Below are 19,722 nucleotides of genomic sequence, written 5' to 3' on the forward strand. Positions count from 1 at the left end.
GTTTTCCTCCCGAAATGTAGTGGGTGCGGCTTATAATCAGGTGCACTCTATAGTCCGGCATTTACGGTATTTCTTCAACAGATTGATACTAGTCCTAACATAATATACCATGTCCATATATGTACATATTTATTTTGTAATTTACACACTATACAACTAAGGGCTGCCAAATAAAGAGGATTTTCAGATTGTTTAAAAGTTTTTGTAGTGCCATTTTTAAGTTAAAAGTGGTTATTCGACACAAAAATGCATATTAAACCTGCTGTTTCTCCAAATGTCCAACAGATGACACTAATGTACAATAAATATGAAATTGTCAATACAAAAATGAGAATTGCTTGATTTATTTCCAATTCTTGTAGTTTTCATAGAAAATGCGTATTTCATAACTTGCTCTTAACTGGTGTAGTAAAACTATAAAAGATTTGTAGTATTTGGTAGCATTCAATATTGAAGAAATTGTCGCCTCGTTGCCAAAATATTTGGTCATTTCACGAATACATTTTCACTTATTTAATGAGCAAATTATCCAATATGGCTGGGAATTATTTTCATTTTAAAGATTGTTCATTACTAATATAAAAGAATAAAACAAGCACAATTATTTGCCATAAAAAATCTTATCTTATATTACCTAGTATTTTTAAATAACAAAACTGAATTAATATATAGTAAAATAAGAAAAATCTTACAAGCATTTTACAATAATTAAAAAAAAATATGAAAATAAGAAAAACTCGTACAATCCACTCACAACTCCCCAACAAAGTAATTTTTATCTAATGAGATAAAAAGTGTTAAAATGTTCGTGTTATTTTCAGTGTGTTTTGAAAATAAATGAAAAAATATTGGAATTAATATTATTTTTATGGGTGTCTTTATTTTGTTCAAACTTATAATTAAAATTTAAAGCTTACAAATTAAAACAAAAAATAGTGTTGGATTGGAATTCAATAGTGTAGCTCCAAGTGACCAATTATCTGTGCTTTTTTTTGTCAGCCTAATACCTACAATGTCATTTTTTGTTATTATCGGTATGATAAATACCGTTACTATTGTCATGCATCCCTAAAGAGAACCAATAATATACTTGTTAAAAAATAAATATAATTTGGCCTATTAAATCCAGTAAATAAAAAAATAGAAAGCTCAGCACCTTGCCCGTGGTGCTGTCAGAGCGCGCCTCCCTGCCGATCCTCCCGATCAGACTGAGCAGCTTCTGCCGGACTCGATCGCTCTCCACTTCCCAGCTCTGGACAGGTCACACACAAATTTTAGCCAAAAGATGACGGTTTTTACGCGATCTGACTCATCCTCCCTGATCACTGACCTTCTGGATGAGCACAAATAGGTGGGTGAGCTGATCAAAGCTGAACTTAACCGCGGCGGCAGCAATAATTGTGTGAATGTTTTCAATTACAGTTGACGACTGGCCGGCCTGAAATGGGAACACATTGAGATTTATTGTTTTTTTAAAAAAAAAAGTGGATTAAAACACCTTTTGAGGAGTATGCTGATCTCTTACCTGTATCCTCCAGATCTTGGAGAGTTCATCAAGGGAGAGTTTACTTCCCAGCAGCTCAATAATTCCCTTTATTCTCTCACAGTACTGAGCCTGATCAATATTTCCTACATCGACAGGAGTAATTATACATTAAATGCAAAACTTGTAAGTGCAGTTTATGTTTTATTGCACCATTAATCATTCTAATCAACCTTCCTGGCATTTAATTACAAAACTCTACATGTTGTGGCCACACAATATCAGATCAAATTTCTCTTACCCTCAAGGGCTATTGACAATACAGAGTTCTCCACAAGCCAGTCAAGCAGTTTATCTGTGTCTATGGCATTCTTCACAGTCTTGGCCACCGTGCTCTCTTCTATTAATTTTGTCACCTGCAAGACGACAACCGGGTAAAAAGGCTGCTTATAACGACACTAAAGGTATTCCCTAGTGTCGCACCTCTTTGAGGGAATTCATCTTGGTGGAAAAATGGGGCGTTTTAAGCATGCGCAACAACGTATCGAGGCGCAAGTCATCCACCACCGTAACCATCTCCCTTTGGAACTTCATACACAGGAGCTTGATGGCCGACAGCAAGTCAGGGATGCTCACCAGCCGCTTACAGTAAAAAAAAAAAAATTCATACTTTCTCGAAATCGTAGTAAGCAATTATGGTGGCAACAAACACAAAATACTACCTTGTCTTTGAGGTCCTTTTCTTCCAGATTCTGTACATATGTAATCATCTTATGGATGACTGGATCAAGCATAGGCTGAAAAAAAATTGTCAACACAAAAAAATTAAGCAAATCAAATTAAGAAATTGACTTGCACATATGACATGTTTATAGTCTTAAGGAGAGAAAACTTTAAAGGATTTGGAACGAGCAAGGTGAACAGGGGAGAGCCCAAACCTTATAAGAAATCCCAAAGAGTTCTAAAAGCCCTGCCCCGAGTCCTTACTTTTTATTAAATCTCCTAGGTAACAAAATCAAAAGGGTGTGGAAATAATAAACCAGCAACATGATTGGCTGACATTGATATCGATATAAACAGTGCATAATAGTCAAAACAACAAAAGTGCGCAACAATAGTCAAAATAACACACCGACATTCTATGTGATCTCCTTTGCAAGTGCCCAATATTAAAAACAAAATAACTTCGCAACATATAATGACAACTGACCTGGACAAGGCTTGAGTTGAGGTATTCAGCACAAACACCAAGAGGTTGGACCAGAGCGGACACACTCTGAAACACAAAACAATTATTCAATTATTTGGCTGATATATACTGTAACAAAGACAGCCTTATATTGCTTCGCTACAAATTAGTACGTAAACAAAATGCAATACAGGATAATACAATTGTTTCCCTGGTGAACGATAATTGAAGACGCACGCGTTTTGAATTCTAAAAGCATCTCAAAAGGATCACTGTACTCAGCGCAGTGGGGGGTTGTTTCTTTAAATGCACAGCAAATTGGAAGGTACGAGTGGATTGATTAATCACAATTTGACTATAGTGTCAATGCAGGAATGAGGTGATGGCAATATTAAAAGGATCTTTGAAGAATGAGCTTGCCTACCATTTATCGTTCAAAGTTACATCGGGAGGTTTGACTGAATCGATGAATGGTTTGTGTGTTTCCGTCTGACGCCGCTTGATGGGCTTTAAGCCTTGTGTTGCCACCCTCGCCTCCCCACAGCTATTCACTGCTGCACTTGACTTCCTGTTTCTCAGCAGACAAATAAAGCGCTTGCCCCCGGGATACCGGAAAGAAGAAAGCCATTCTCCAACTCCACCTTTCTGTGTTCACCTCTCAGTTTCACTAGATTTCTACCCAGTGGGTTGTTTTACTTCAAAATGAGACTTAATCCACAAGTGTCCTTTAAATCAAATGATTTATGGTATAAATAAAAATAAATAAATAAAAAAATAAATAAAAAAAATAGTTCCCTTTAAAAAATCAATGCATTCCCCTTCCCACTACTGCGTTTCAGGCAATGGTTCCTCCCAAGGAAGCATTAGTACAAAGGTGCTTCAGAAAATATGAAACGATAGAGCATTTCAAACATTACGATGCGGCATGAATGAGTGGGACCTCAAGAGGCCTGCAGCTGAAGGAAGAAAGTCAGACCATCTTTCTCTTCATTCAAACCACCATGGAAAGCATGCCATAACTCTTAAAGGTATGTCGGGCTATCTGTAAGCAAGGCAGTCTGAGGGAAATGCGGGCGGTTAGTCTTACAGCTATTTCAATCTTCTCCGTGTTGAGCTTCGTCTGGATGGCACTGAATCCTCCCAGCTCCCCAAACTACAACAAAAAAGAATAGTCATGATAAGGCATGCAATGTATTAGACAGACCCCCAAATGGAAAAGGCACAAAAACATTTTTGCACAAAGATGATAAATATCTGTCCTACTGGAAACATATTGGCAGGTTGACAAGAACATACCAAAAGCCACATGTGGTGCTACAACTCATAAACCGACACGTAAGCCGATCAGAAACTTGCAAAAGTCCATTCCACTAACAGAGTTACTTCTGATCAAATGGAAGAATTGTGATATTTGTTGATCCACTGTACATCTGTGTTGTGTCAGTCTGGTGTTGACCTTTTTTGTTCTTTATTTCCTAATAGTGCAGAGTGACAGTAATGTTGATCACTTACTTGGTTGACTAAATCCACCAGCCACCCGTGAGGCTCCTGAAACAGATCATTCATGCTTTAAGTAGGTTTATTTCACATTATCGCGCACATTCATGCACAGGCACACGCAGCTGCTGTGTGTCAGTCATACACTTCTGTCTGTGGCTCTGTTACAACACACTGGAGATGAAAAGCCCACTGGCCTTCCCCTCCAGCACGATTTGATTAGTTATTGTAAACCAACATGTGTGTGTATAAGTGTGCACAGACTTCAAGCAAAAGTAAATAATTAATGACTTTGTGGAGTCTTTACTGGTGATAGGACAAAACACCCTTGGAAGTGATTCATTTTGATGCCTTACCCCTGCAGAATAACCCTGATCAAAGTAAATTAAATATTTAACTGCCCCCTAAAGAGCTTTTTTAAATGCCGTTTTCCCAAGTACACGTTCACACACTTCGCAGTGCAGTTTTAGCTGCCCCACTTCCACATCCGTAAGGGACAAATTAGATTTCCATCAGGGGTAATATAAATTTAATTTGCTCGCCATTCCTAAAATGAATCTAGCTTTACAATCTTGAAACATCAAATCTCACTTTTGATCCAATCACTTCAGTTGGGTTTAGCCTTACTTTTTGATAGGCGTCGCTTGGAGATACAGCAAACATGTTGGCCTCGTCACCAAACACTTCGTCCCAGTTTCTCTGACATGCCTTCATCCGGTTCTTAAAATGGTACTCGTTGTCCGGGTTGAAAGCCTACACATGACAGGGAGTGAAAGGACCGTCAGGTACAGCAGGAAACATTTGCTTACGGATTTTGCCCAACATACAAGAGAAAATCCAAGCTACAAGAAATTTTAGACGGCAACACTACAGGGCCGAGTGCTCGGGAATTGCTCACTGCTAGCATCAGCTCGTCGCAGTTAGCATGTGCGTTTCCAGCCATACAGACCTGATTCCAGGAACCTTTGTTGTTGTTTTTCTTTTTTAAATCACTTATGAATCATCAACAGTTTCTTGTACGCTCACACTCCACCACCACCACTAAGTAAACACTTCTGTTAGCACCCGTCAACTTCCTACATGGTAAGTGCTCATAAGCTCAATTTTTTTTTTGTTAAAATCGTCTTCTTATTTCTTTTTTTTGTATAGCTATTAAGGGCTAAATTGGATGATTTTTGGAGGCCGGGAACAGATTTATTGGTTTCAGTTATTTCTTATGGGGAAAATTCGTTTGAGATAAGAAAAATTCTAGAAACGGGCTCGATCCGGGAACGAATTAATCATGTATGTACATCAGCCACTGTATTCCGGTTTTAAACAATTTCACAATAAACTTTAGGCATGTCTCCTTTGGGTCAATTTGATTTTTTTTTAATTTATTCACTTCTATTTTACTGAATGGTAAACCAATACACACCATGGCCAAGACCCCCATCAGGTTGACAGGAACCGGGTCCTGCTTGACCCGCTCGGCCACCAGTTCCACCAGCAACGTGAGCATGTTGTAAATTCCTTCATGGATTTCGGTGCCCCATTTATGAACGGCGCTGCTGGTCAGCAACTGTTGAACACAAGAAAGAGAAGAAGGTAAAAGGGTAAAAATTGGTGATATTTTCAAATTGTATTGGAACACTCTGATGACTCACCTTCTTAAAAGCCTCCGGCATGCAGCGCTCCATGAACCTCTTGCAGTTCTCGTCAGCATCTGCGAGGCCTGTTTAAGGCGTAAAGGTTGAAATTTAAAAGGGAAAAAGAGTGATCCGAGCGACATTACGCTGCACTAAAGACACTTTTTCTTATTACTCGAGTGTACTTCAAGGGTTCTGTTGGATAGCATTGATGCCAAGGACATTATATGGTAATCCTTATTAGCTTGATTTATTAAAACATTCTTTTAAGAGGTGGGGTGTGTAGTTTGAAGTGTCCTTAAAACGTTGAAAGTTAAATATTTTCTATAGTCAATTCAAGTGCTAAAAATGCCAAACAGCCCTTATGCTTTATTTTCCATCATGCCTGCTCTTACTGTAATTTCATCAGGCCTGTTTGGGGCGGGACAGAGCACCAAAAAGATAAAAGAAAAGTTTTTTCGGGTATGTTTATGTATTATTATTATTATTGTTGTTATTAAACGCAAGCAAATCATGTATTACTCTGCGGCCATTTCCTGGCTTAAAGTCATGTTTGCAGCCTTAAGTTTTCAAATATTGCACAATACTGCACACATTTAAATATAATTCTGGCATTTTTTAATAGTTTATTTATCAATAATATAAAAACAATGGTGAGAAAAAATTAAAAACTGCTAATAGGGACAAAATAAAAACTTCACACATGCGAAAAATGGCATAAAAGTACAGACAATCTGCAAAAAATAAAATCTTAACTTGTATTTTATTTAAAGAAATATGTCTCCTATTTGACAATAATTTAAAGTTTTTTTCCTAATAAAGAAAGAGAAGTATCAGCTAAATTGTCCCATACTACTGGCAGAAGAATGTTTTGTGGATTTTTAGGTAATTTGGGGAGGATTTGGTCCTGTTAAATATATTTTTAAATGAGAAAAAATATGTTAGTCAGATAATTTTGCTTGTTGTAAGGATTGTTTTTCTCATTTTACCAGGGAACAATAAAATATTGTAAAGTAAGAAAAAAAACACCTAAAATTAGGGTAAAATATTTCACCATTAACTATAAATTTTTTTGGGGCAGTGTATGTACTCTGTTCATGACATCGAAACCAGAATTTGTATTTATCCTGTATCCAAATTTATATTTATGTCCACCTAAGGCTACTTTCCTGCAATGATCAGTTCTGTAAGGCGCCCGCTTTGAGACTGGGAGGTCGGTGGTTCGCGCCCCGGCCGAGTCATTCCTAAGACTTAAAAAGTGGTCGGCGGCGCCCTCTGTTGGCTGCGGCTGCATCGGCTCGCTACAACGGGTCAGGTGCAATCGACATTTCTTTCTGTGTACATTGTTACACAGAATGACAATACAAGGAAATTATTATTATTATTATTATTGTTATATCCTCTGATGAAAACCGTCATTTTCTGATGAACAATGCTAAGGTTCAATGCGAACATAAAAACAGTGTGCGGCGTTATCTCGGGATCTGTCGGGACTCAAAATGTTTCAGGCATATTTACCGTTTAAACTACTCTGCGTCCAATTCTTAAAAGTATATTAATATAAACTATACAGCAAAAAATCTGGAGTTTACTGAAGCCTAAAACAATCTTCAGAACCAACATTTCGTTCATTACTAAAATTAATATTACCGTGCCGGGCGAGGCAAGTTGAGGCGATGAGGCATTTGCCCAGGGACTCTTCCCTTTTGTACGGAATGGACCAGTGATCGGTGAACACTCGGCTCTCCAGCTCGTACAGGTTGGTGGTGGGAAACTCCATGCTGCTGCCGGAGCAGTTTCCATTCTCATCATTGCTCCTCTGCAGCAATAAAAAAAAAAAAACAACAACAAAAAACATTAACGCAAATGAAAGGAAGAGACTAGGGTCTCCCTTTGGGCTCCAATTGAAAACGGCAAAAGGTGCAGTTAACAGGCAATACAATACAAATGGAGAGAACAAACTTATTCCCTTTTGTAGTTTATCCTATTTCTAATTGATAACATAAAATAGACTATAAAAGAAAAATATTCAAATCAATAGTGGGATGTACTTCTAAAGTAAGAGAAGAAAATTTCTATTTGGCACCACAGACCATCGTGAATTCAAGTGAACCAGGACAAAATAAAATGATGAGTACAATACTGTGCACTACAAGTATGAATACTGCACTTAGCTACAACTGCTTTGAATAAATTCAATTTCTTCTAATGCCTATATAATGTTTCCAGCTTGTTTTTACCATACTTGTGAGGGTATAGTGAGCATCCTCAGCTCAACAATCAAGCTCCTCAACAGTATATGTGATTGTCACACTGCCCTCCTTACAAAGGTTAAAAACGATTTAAAAAAAAATAAAAAAAGGTTTAAAAATAACATTTTAGCACAATATTCATCACATGGCTTTGATGGCAACCATATATTGTTATTTTACTGCACTGCTTTCCATCTGATTGTGAGTTTAAAAATCACCCTTTATATCTATGGGTTGGCTGCTACATTTTTCGCTCTGTGTGAAAAAGAAGAGCAGCAACGTACAAAGTATTCACCAAAAAAATAAGGTATAATTTCACAACAATATCTGCCTCGAATAATAACATGAGTAGAATACAACAAAATACATTAAATTATTGAAATTAAACCTGAGCACGACCTTAAATGCAAAATGTCAGAGTACTTATGTTACTAAAATATAAATAAATGTAAATATTTTCTGGAAATCTTGAAATAAAATTCTATTTTTTTTAACCACACCCCTAGAGTGACTCATTTTTAAATACAGTATATTTTTTTACATTAAAAACCAAACGTAATTACTGAAAACTGAATACCCTTCTGTTAAAATAAACACAAAAGGTGAAAGGTTCAACAGCGTGCGGTTTTCATTTTGCCGTGTCATTTCTTGATCAGTGTGAGCACATTTCCAATTATGAAAACAATAGTCCAGTGTGTCAATCGGTAAAAAATATAGGAGAACAGGAAGGAGCAGAGAGCGTGTTAGAGATGATCGAGGGCTCATATTTCAATCCCTCGTCTTTAGAGGATATTTAGATTGACACATGCAGAGCTGAGGCGAAGATAAAAACATTGAAGAGTTTTAGTGTCAGATTTATCATTGTGGAAAACAATTCTTTTTAATTGCTTGCATAAATAGATCTCAGAAATGCCTGACAAAATATGAAGTGTAAATTTCACAGCCATAAAATGTTGTTTATGTAATAACAGTCAAATATTTGACTGACGATTACTTTTACTGTCGTTTTTTTCCAATTTGTAGCATGCAAAATACTGAAACAGCCCCTTTGTATTGACACAATGCGACAATACAAAAACATCATCATCAGGATACAAAAAAAAAATAGTGGTGTGTTGATAATATGTATTCGTGTGCAAGGCAGGACAGTCGTTACTATGCACCCGGTGAATCCCCCTGGAACCCTTTTGTGACATCTGCAATGTGTTTGTCAGAGACACGGCAGGGCTATATTTAGGAGGATCACACAAGGCAGGCAACCTAGAGTTACAAACTTGACTGGACACAAAATGGGAAATTCTTGCCCATATTATGCAGCCAAAGAAAGGAAACCTCAAACTATGCTCCGACTACAGAACCATCAGTCTTATCAGCCATGCCAGTAAAGTTATGCCGAAGGTCCTACTGAACAGATTGAAACCACAAGCTGAAAACATCCGAGCCAAAGAACAGGCATATTACAGGGAAGGAATGAGCAATAGAGAACAGATTTTGAATCTTCTTATCTATGCGAAAAGTTTAAACAACACAAGAAAAACCTCTATTACGTCGTCATGAATTTCAAGGAGGCGTTTGACAGAGTGCGGCAAGCTGCCCTGTGGGCCACCACGCGGAAGAAGATCATGGGCAAGAAACTGGTTCAGACCATTGAATAGATGTATGCTAATGCCAACAGTGCTGTACGAAACAATGAGATATTTGGAGCGTGGTTTCAAACCACACTCTTTGTGAGACAAGGCTGCAATTTCTTTACAACTTTGTTCAACATCTTCCTGGAGAGGGTCGTGACTTAATCCCATGAAGTAACAGCCGGCCTTGGGGGTCTCAATGACACTAACCTACGCTTTGCTGATGATATTGCCAGACTGGTAGGAGAAGAACAGGAACTCAAAGATCTGGTCAATCGCCTGGACAAAACATCAACCCAGTATGGGATGGAAATCACATAAAAAACTAAAGTAATGACCAACAACCCCCAAAGTATGATCACAAACATCAACATGAACAACCAAAAGCTTGAACCTGGCACCAAAATTAAATATCTTGGAGCGGTCATTTCAAAAGAGGGGTCAAAACCAGAGATCATGGCCAGTATAGCTCAAACAAGAGCCATACTTGCCAGACTTAAACCCATCTGGAGGGAAATGAACATAACCTCGAAATGTAAGATCAGACTCATGCAAGCGCTGGTTACTTCAATCTTCCTCTACGCTTGCGAGACATGGACACTCACAGCAAGGCTGGAAAGGAAGATCCAGGCCATAGAGATGCGGTGCTACAGGAAACTTCTAGGCATCAGCTACATCAACCATGTGACAAACAAAATGGTGTGTATCACTATCAGATGGCACATTGGACCTTACCAAGAACTGGTGTTAACTGTGCACGGACGAAAACTACAGTGGAGTGGTCACGTCACAAGATCATCAGTACTGGCCCAAATTATTCTCCAGGGCAGTCCAAAGTGGAAGAAGGAGAGGAAGACCGAAAAAAAGAACTGTGCCGACAACAGCAAGGAATGGGCTGGTGCCAACTTTGCCACAACCCAATAACTGGCCAGGAACCGTCAGCAATAGAGAAAGTTGTCCAGAGTTGCATCCTCAGTGGTGCCCTGATTAATGGATCTGTGAACCATGATATCAGGAGAAAATGGGATTTCAGGAATATTTCCATAAGAGTCTTTAAGGGGAATGACAATTTACTTTTGAAAGCCACCATAAGTGATGAGTAATAAAGAAATGTGTAGAACAAAAAATAGCAGGCTGGATAAATGGCCCACAAAATGGTTCTGCATTATTTCAATTAATTTGGCATTTTACACAAAAGGATAAATTGCTAAATCGTGAAATCAAAAGGTATATATTTAGGAGTTTAATTGGTTGTCTATTGGCTCTTAATTTAAAAGGTCAAGCTAGTATTTTTTTTTTTTTAAATAGTCTTAACTTTTAAATGTTTCTTTGCCAGGGATCGGGTGACATAATTACTTTGGCTGGGAGCTATCAAAACTTGAGTTATAGTAACCAATACATTTAGAGCTACTTGGAAAAACTGATTTGTAGTAGGACACTTCAAAATATCATCCACTAACGGCCCCCAGGCAGCAAGTTTGACACCTTTAGGGTATTGTTCCACAAAAGGATGCAAGCTGCCTGACTATGGTTGTCATGGTAACGAAATGTGGGCTTTGCGTTGGCCTGGAAGCGTAATCAGTAGGATGGGGCGCTGGCTCCCTTGTAGCCTAAAAATAAACGACAGAGGGGAGGTTTGCCATTAAAAGTAAATAAATAACACAAATCCTAGCAAACAATATTGCTTCGAGAACATTTAAAAAAAAAAAAAAATCACAGTGACACCCTGAATACACTGTGAAATACACGGATGAAAGGTAGCAACTCAACTATGGTAACAAATTAATTTTGTGACATACACTACATGTATTACTAATATTTGTAATATAAATCGTATTAATCAAATGCTAGCTAAACCAACTAAAACTAAACCTGCGTCTCTAACTCGGCTGTGCAGGTGGCTTTGTTCATGACTTGGATCGGCAATATTTTCAATGTAACACAACAAGACTCTTTCACGCTGCTCTGCGACTGTTTATGCATGAAGCAAAATGACAACTGCCGTTTATATTTAACAGCTTGCTTCGCAATCCAACGACACTTATAAAGAGCCAGCTAGAAAGAGAGAAGGGCCAACGGGAATTGGTCAACTGGTTGTTTACATGCACGCTGCTTGTCACAACTCCATGAGTCACATTAATGTGGAAATGACATTATCAAGCAGTGTTGGGGAAGACATGTTTAGAACATGAGGGTAGTGTTAGGCAGGCGGCTTCACAAAAACTAAATTGTCCACCTATTCATTATCTGCATCTGTTATCCTCACTAGGGGAACCCATCCCAGCTATCTTTGGGCAGTGGGTAGGGGACACCCGGAATTGTTTGTCAGTCAGTTGCAGGGCACACAGAAACAATCATTCCTACGATCACTCATACCTAGGGACAATTTGGAGTCACCAATTAACCAATCAAGCCTGGAGCAAAACCCACGCAGGCATGGGGAGGACATGCAAACTCCGCACAGGAAGGCTGGTAGCTGGATTTGAACCCATGACCACTCAGACACCGTGCCAACTAAATTGTGCTGGGTGCAAAAAATGTTTTTTTTTTAAAGGTGAATTTTTGTCAACTTTTAAATGCCCCTCTGGGTGAAATTTGATAGCAAACTGAAATAATATGGATTGCTGGATACTGATAAGTGTACTGGTAATAGGGTGCAAGAACCTGGAGGACGGTTTACCGTGGTTTCTAAAAGTATGGTATGTTTTTTTTTTTTTAAACCGACCTGTTTACTGTGATGCGAGCGTGTTGCTAGTAGCGTTTCGCTAACCTTCACAGGCACGGTTTGGAATGAAATATTATAATTAAAGCTTTGAAAACTCTCTCGGTGTACCGTCTTTCTATGTAAATATGTGTAACCAATGTATAGTATGTATTTGCACCTGAATATTTTTGTAACGTATTTATTTGAGACACTTATTCTGATATGATTTGGGAATTAAGAAAGAAGGGCGGAGCAAACGCGGGCTGACGGGAAGTGGGGTAAAGGTGAGTGAGATCTGTTGTTGCGGCGGTCAATATTGGATATATATTTTTCCCACCCTTACCTTTGGAAGTATAGACTTTTTTCCTTGGATTAGTTTCAACGGGTACCCGGACTCTGCAGGCCTGTATCGAACATTAAGTACGGGTATCATTTTCTGTTCATTTTGCCGGCTGTGGTTTTTAGACCGTGTGCTTTGTATTCAGTTACATTCGCGGGACTCAAAGCCGGGTTTGGGCGGATTTTGTGATTGTATTACATGTCTTAATGTAGGCGCATGCGGCTTATATACAGGTGCGGCTTGTGTAAGTACAGAATCGGTTTTCCCCTTAAAATGTGGTGCGTGCGGCTTATAATCAGGTGCGCTCTATAGTCCATAATTTACGGTATATTTTTCTATAGTTTGTTTCAATCCCAGTAAACAAAGAATGCAAAAAAACGGCCAAGTCGTCTGCATGAATTGCGAAACCACAACAAAAAAGTACAACTCCAGTGGAATGCGACGCGAGCGCCCATGAAGTGGACTTGCACACACAAAAAAATGCATTCTTTAGCTTTTAACAATTCCAACCAAATCCACGATATTTTGGGGTGTTTTCCCCCCAGCACCTCCGTGCATTATTGATGCAGTGCTCCGCGCGCACCTCCTTGCAGGAAACTATCCACTAGCTAGTCAGTTACATGAACTACCATCGAGATTAGTTAGTTAGGTTTAATATCACTGTTGAAAGAATGTGTGCACGTTCGAGACGGTGTCGCGCCTTGGCGCCAAAGCACCGTGGGTGCAATCCGCAGCCCCCGCTCTGACAGCTCACTTCGGGGCTGGTTGCGCGGCTAGCATCCATGCTAACGCGGAGCTACTTCAATGTGGGCGAAGCTCCTTCGCAATTCCACCGCCTGAGCGCCGAACGTTCGTTCTCACCTCCCCGTCAACGACGTCGTGGTAAGCGGGCGGAGGGTCAAAGCCCCCAGTGCCGCTTCTCCCGCTCGTCTCTCCGTCGCCGCTCGAACTCAAAGCGGGGGCAGGCCCGCTCTCCATGGGCTCATATCCGTAGCCGAGTCCCGGGCTTTCGTTGGTCAGGAGCGCGACCGCCTCGTTGATGTCGTTCTTGGCCAAGCGGAGCGCCTTCCTAATCACGTCGGGATCCGGGAAGCCCATGCAGAGGAGCGTGGTGATGTGCTGCTCCTCTTCGCTCTCCATGGTCGGGTTGTCGGCGTTGTTCGCAGCCTAGGAGCGACGGGATTCGGGGCGCAGCCCTGGAGCTGTGCGCGCCGCCATGTTTACAGCCCAGCTAGTGGCTGACTGTCACGATCTGGCTTTCTCACTACAGAGCCCACAGGTGTTATGCATACTTCAATAAACTCGGAAATCGCAATATTCACTGGGGAGCGTGCGCACACCCAGACCAAAAGCTTCAAAGATACATATTTGTATTAATACGTCTGTCTAACAAATGAGTAAAGAATTGTTGATTCTATTAAAAAGTATATGAAAAAAAATATCAGTGTTGTGGTTCTTCGCATATTTGGTATTGTTTTCGTACCTGTCAACCTCCACTGCTCCATGCCCTTGCAAACTGTCATATTTTCCCTTACAAAATACAAAATAATCTTACACTATATTTTTTCTTCAAAAGTGTTTATTTATGTAGTTTAACATTTTATATTGTACATGTGTTTCGTTAAATCATATATATTGTTAATGAACATTTTGTCGTGAGATCCTGAGTTGCTCGTCATAAATGAGGTTTATTATAAAAAAAGTTCAAAAATGAAGTAGCTTGGACGTTCACTGTAGAAGGAAAAATACATGCAAATATAATTAAGTCGAATAATACATTTTCTTATTCAAATTATGAATTTATTTTCTGCATTAAATTATTGTTGGTAATATACTGATTAAAGGGATAACCACAAACCTGTCTTTTTTCATCTTCTCCTTTTATACTTCCTTTTTTTCTTAACTTCTTTATACAACATAATAATTCGTAATTTAATGCATCAAAGCAATTGAGCCGTTTGAGAGCCGGCTCTCTTTAATGAGTTGAGCCGAAAAAGCCGGTTCTCTAAAAAGAGACGGACTTCCTTTCACTACATAACCCTCCATCCATCCATTATCTGCACCGTTTATCCTCAGTAGGGTCGCGGGGGTGCTGGAGCCCATCCCAGCCATCTCCGGGCAGTGGGCAGGGCACACAGGGACAGACAATTCGCTCGCTCATTCACACCTAGGGACAATTTTTCAGACCGGCCAATTAACCTGACATGCATGTTTTTGGAATGTGGGAGGAAACCGGAGTGCCCGGAGGAAATCCACGCAAGCACGGGGAGAACATGCAAACTCCGCACAGGAAGGTTGGTAGCTGGATTTGAACCCATGACCTCAGAACTGTGCCACACTCGCGCTAACCAATGGGCCGCCGTGCTGCTTCACTACAAAACTACCACATGAAATCCGAGGCGGCAGACGCGTGCGCACAGTAGCATCAAACCGCTCGCTTAGTTTGCAATGGAAAAAACAACATCGAGATAGAGGCTACCGCGGCAAACTCATTTGACTTGATTGATTTGCCGTTTCGTCATAGTCGGTATATACCAGATGGAACCCATAATTGGCAAATATGCGTTTTTCCGTACAGATTTTCTTGTACGTCGTACACGTCTCAAAATGCATAAAAAACGTACTTTGTACGGCAAAAACGTACAGGTTGACAGGTTGACAGGTATGTTAATACGTCTGTCTAACAAATGAGTAATGCATTGTTGATTCTATTAAAAAGCCTATGAAAAAAACATTAGTGTTGTGGTAATGTTTTTTGATTATTCGGTATTGCTTTGTATTTTCCCGAGGGAGTATAAATGTCTAGTGTCGTCGTAGCATTTCCAGTTTTTTCAGTGTTTGTAAGGAATGTTAGATACTGTGATATCAACACATTTTCCACACTGATAACATCCCTAGTGTTTGTACTGTAATAATAAATGGACTCCAACCTCAACCTTTACTTGAAAAAAAAAACATTCTAAACTTCATTTCGCGGTAGCTTTTCTGTAAAATGTACATTTAGTAAAAGGGGACATAAAACAGAGTATATTCTCTTAAATTTCTGAAAATGTCAAACGGAAACATTGGAAAGAAATGGTTTCGTTCATTGAATACTTGATGGACCTTGGAACTTGAAATTCTAACCGAAAACAGGCAAAATGTTAAAATTAGATTAAAGTCAAAGATTATTAAAACATATACCTTTAAAATGTTGCTAATATTTTAGTTGTTGGTTTTTGTTTTTGCGCCGTGTTAATTTCACAAAAAAAGAGCAGTAAAGTAGATTTAAAACAATTAGAATTTACCGAACATTTCCGCACACCTTTTTTAATATGTTAAATTGGTTTAAACTGTAGATCTGTCTTCTGTAGCAATGTTTACTACTACTACAACTACAGTAATCCCTCAGTTATCGCGGGTAATGGGGACCAAAACCACCTGCGAAAAGTGAAAATCCTTGAAGTAGCAACGCCCCTTCAAAAATGCTTACATTTAAAAAAAAAAAAAATTTTTTATTTTATAATTATATTTTTTTAGACCCGGTTAATGGGGACCAAAACCACCAGCGAAAAGTGAAAATCTGTGAAGTAGCGACACCCCTTCAAAAATGCTAATATATATATATATATATATATATATATATATATATATATATATATATATATATATATATATATATATATATATATATATATTATTATTTTTTAGACCTGCGAAGCTCTGAACCCGCGAACGTGGAACCGCAAAGTAGCGAGGTCCCACTGTACTACTACTACTACTACTACTACTACTACTACTACTACTACTACTACTAATTTATATTATTATTTTTATTGTTGTTGTTGTTGTTGTTGCCTTGTTGTTGTTGTTTGTACGGTTGTTGATATTATTATTGTTATTGTTATTATTATTATTATTATCATCATTATTATTATTAGTAGTATTATTATTAGTATTATTATTAGTATTATTATTACAGTATTATTAAAACCTCTCGGGCGCGGCACTGCAATGGTAGAAAGGGAAGTGACAAGGCATGGGGAAGTCACGTGTGCCCAGCTCACGAGACAAAGGAGGGTGGAGAATCATAACAGACACAAAATGGCTGCTATGGGAGACGACGCGGCAGCAATGGACAGCATCTCCAGGCTGCCAGGCGCCCATTCAGACCTGGCGGGCACCGCTGCTGGATTGCCAAGTCACGGAGAAAATGCAGAAAATTTGAAAGAAGCACCGGTGATCGCGGTTAAAAAACCCAATACGAACAGTGAGTGACTAAACACACTCGGTTTCCCTAGCACGTCGCTAATGCTAATTTGTCATAACAATCGTTTTTTAATCATGTGCATTGTGGGGTTTGTGTTATTGTAATCGGTAAAAAGTTGCATTTGTTTTATATTACGTAACTTCTAACAGATCAGACGTATTTTGTTTGTTTGTGCAACTGGATGTTTTTTTTAATTTGACGTCCAGTTTCATTGCCAATAGTCGCACTGTAAGTAAGATGATAATGAACACCCTCTGCCTTTAATTTGCAGCAAGTTGCATTGGTTTCCATTGAGGATTGGACTACAAGTGTAACGGGTGTAATAATAACTTATGTTTTATAGAAATTCCTGCTGAAATATGTTGTATAGTTTCTGTATAAGTGTCCTGCAATGATGAGTCCAACAGTGCCACCTGCTGGTATGTGGTAAGGTTTGGTTTGGCTTTAGACTTTGCGACAGGAAGGTGGGTTTTTTGGCAGTCTACAACGAGCTGCCAACGGTAAGACACGATCTTTTGGTGCTCTGCAAAGAGTTAATTTTAAACATTAAAACCACAGCTGACAAATCCCTCAACATGCGCAGTAATGTGATTGATGTTGTCAAGCTGTTTGGATTTATTTTTGTTTTGTTGCATATCGTGCTAAAATGCTAATTCCCCTTATAGAGATCAAAGCCAGCAGAGAAGCTTACCACGTGTTGTGTTGTGACTCAATTGTACCCGTTTTTATACTCATTATTGCTATCATTCCTATTTTCTCATATATATAAAAAGGATGATGAGGTTTTTATTACAGTTGCTGCAAATGAATGAGTCACAACACGTGGTAAGCTTCTCTGCTGGCTTTGATCTCGTTGGCAGCTCGTTGTAGACTGACAAAAAACCCACCTTCCTGTCGCAAAGTCTAAAGCCAAACCAAACCTTACCACATACCAGCAGGTGGCACTGTTGGACTCATTATTGCTGGACAGTTATACAGAAACAAAAGTTATTATTACACTCGTTACACAAGTATACCAAAGCTGCCCTCTGTCACCGATTCTGTTTGTCGTATTTATGGATAGAATTTTAGGTGCAGGGAGAGCGTTACATTGCATCTCATCTCTACTGAGAAGAGCTTGACATGTTGATTTGATTTGTGGAAAGGATTTTCTTCTGTTTGCTGCTAGCTGCAATTTCTAACCATTTATTGAATCTGTTCGCAGCAAACTGTTCAGCGGCTGGTGTAAGGATCAGCAGCTCCAAATCCCAGACCACTGTTACTTTATCGTTTTGTATTTGGACACAGCACCAAATACATCACCAACCACTAACTAACAAAATGAAACAACAACATACTGTATATAACCCAAACCAGCTGTACAATACAATGATACAATACATGTGTGGCCAAAGGGAGTAGGCCGAATCAAAAGCTTTTAACTGCCTTCTCCTGTTTTCGTTGTTTTTCTTGCAGAAAAGGCCTACTGTGTAACTGTACTAATCGCAAAATGAACCCTGTTAAGGCATCGAAGCCCTGCAGTCTAATGCCTCACACACTCTTAGGGGCTTCAAGATGAATAATTTCCCTGATTACGCCGTCAAGTGGACAGGATACAACATGCTTGGTGATGTTAGGGAAAAAACTATTACAAATTTAGTGTTTATACCAAATTGTTCGAATTAGTTATCTGACTCCATTAACCAAACACAAACTTTATTCTCCTAACAATGCATGCTTGTTTCTTAATTTAAGGGAAACCTATTGACAAGAGAGGCATTTTCACACGGGGGCAGATTTATTTTCTTAAAGTATTTAGCTAAGTGAATTCCATCAAATTTTGCTGAATTATTGTCGAATTAGTCTAATTAGTCTTCGTTGAGCCTCCCATCTTGTCTCTGCTCCCGTCTCTCTCTTTCCGTCGTCCGTCTTTTTGACACGTCGGGGCATCGGCTCCTCCCCCATGGGCGGGCCAGGGACTCCCCACCTCGTCCGACCGGTGCGTCACGAAGGCCTCCCCCCTTGGGACGGGTCCGGTGCCAGCTTCACCTCCTCCTCTGGCAGACTCCTTACGTGGCCTCCACCTTGTCGCCACCGTGTCTGAAAGACTCACAACAAGAAAGCTTATCAGAACACTCGTCTCCTTTTCCCGCGTCAACCCATGTCCCCGTTCTTGTTTTTCTGTAAACATCATTCTTGTCCAGGCCAAATTGACCCCATGCCTTCCCTGTGAAAAATCCCCACTGCATTCATTAAATTCAATTTGTATTATATTAAATCCCTTATAGTGAAATAAATAAAATAAAAAAATCCTTCATTGACTGCAAAAATGCCCGTGGTACCCCTGCTTTGTGGGGCGTCAAACGTCATGAACACACACCTCTACTCGCGGTTCAAGAACCACTCATCTATAATACTCGGCACATGCTTCAGGAATTCGAACTGAGAGACTCATGATTAACTTGCAGTATCCGAAATTTAAACAAGAATACTGACTCCTTTTTCTACAAGAGAGAAATCAGAGGGAATCTTATGCTGCTAGCAACTCCTTAAAATATAATACCCAATGAAGCCCATGATGGTAATCCGCTTTTAGCATCTCATTAGCTGCACCGCTTATCCTCAGTAGGGTCGTGGGGGTGCTGGAGCCCATCCCAGCAATCATCGGGCAGTGGGCAGGGGACACCCTGAACTGGTTGCCAGCCAATCGCATGGCACACAGGGACAACTAGCTCTCTCATTCACACCTAGGGACAATTTGGACCGGCCAATC

General features: G+C 39.5%; 2 protein-coding genes across 4 annotated transcripts in view; one reads left to right on the top strand and one right to left on the bottom strand.

Moving 5' to 3' along the window:
* usp24 (ubiquitin specific peptidase 24) overlaps positions 1 to 13,968 on the bottom strand; it is a 44,733-nt gene extending 30,765 nt beyond the window's left edge. For both annotated transcript variants that reach the window (XM_088350330.1, XM_088350329.1), the window contains exons 1-14: positions 13,583 to 13,968; positions 7,448 to 7,616; positions 5,816 to 5,883; positions 5,587 to 5,730; positions 4,797 to 4,922; positions 4,185 to 4,220; positions 3,760 to 3,825; positions 2,694 to 2,759; positions 2,206 to 2,280; positions 1,967 to 2,125; positions 1,785 to 1,899; positions 1,526 to 1,629; positions 1,331 to 1,438; positions 1,157 to 1,252 (exon numbers count right to left, since the gene is read on the bottom strand). In XM_088350330.1, coding sequence (XP_088206456.1) covers positions 1,157 to 1,252; positions 1,331 to 1,438; positions 1,526 to 1,629; positions 1,785 to 1,899; positions 1,967 to 2,125; positions 2,206 to 2,280; positions 2,694 to 2,759; positions 3,760 to 3,825; positions 4,185 to 4,220; positions 4,797 to 4,922; positions 5,587 to 5,730; positions 5,816 to 5,883; positions 7,448 to 7,616; positions 13,583 to 13,861 — 1,611 coding nt within the window. In that variant the 5' untranslated portion in view covers positions 13,862 to 13,968. The remainder of the gene's footprint in view (positions 1 to 1,156; positions 1,253 to 1,330; positions 1,439 to 1,525; positions 1,630 to 1,784; positions 1,900 to 1,966; positions 2,126 to 2,205; positions 2,281 to 2,693; positions 2,760 to 3,759; positions 3,826 to 4,184; positions 4,221 to 4,796; positions 4,923 to 5,586; positions 5,731 to 5,815; positions 5,884 to 7,447; positions 7,617 to 13,582) is intronic.
* A 2,796-nt stretch (positions 13,969 to 16,764) lies between these two features.
* bloc1s2 (biogenesis of lysosomal organelles complex 1 subunit 2) overlaps positions 16,765 to 19,722 on the top strand; it is a 281,661-nt gene continuing 278,703 nt past the window's right edge. For both annotated transcript variants that reach the window (XR_015852283.1, XM_088350337.1), the window contains exon 1: positions 16,765 to 16,970. Coding sequence is in view for 1 of the 2 variants with exons in the window: in XM_088350337.1 (XP_088206463.1) it covers positions 16,805 to 16,970 (166 nt within the window). In the remaining variant the exon portion in view is untranslated. The remainder of the gene's footprint in view (positions 16,971 to 19,722) is intronic.

This window comes from Urocampus carinirostris, chromosome 12, assembly GCF_059441175.1.
Source record: "Urocampus carinirostris isolate Australia breed hairy pipefish chromosome 12, RoL_Ucar_1.0, whole genome shotgun sequence".
Lineage (NCBI taxonomy): Eukaryota > Metazoa > Chordata > Actinopteri > Syngnathiformes > Syngnathidae > Urocampus > Urocampus carinirostris.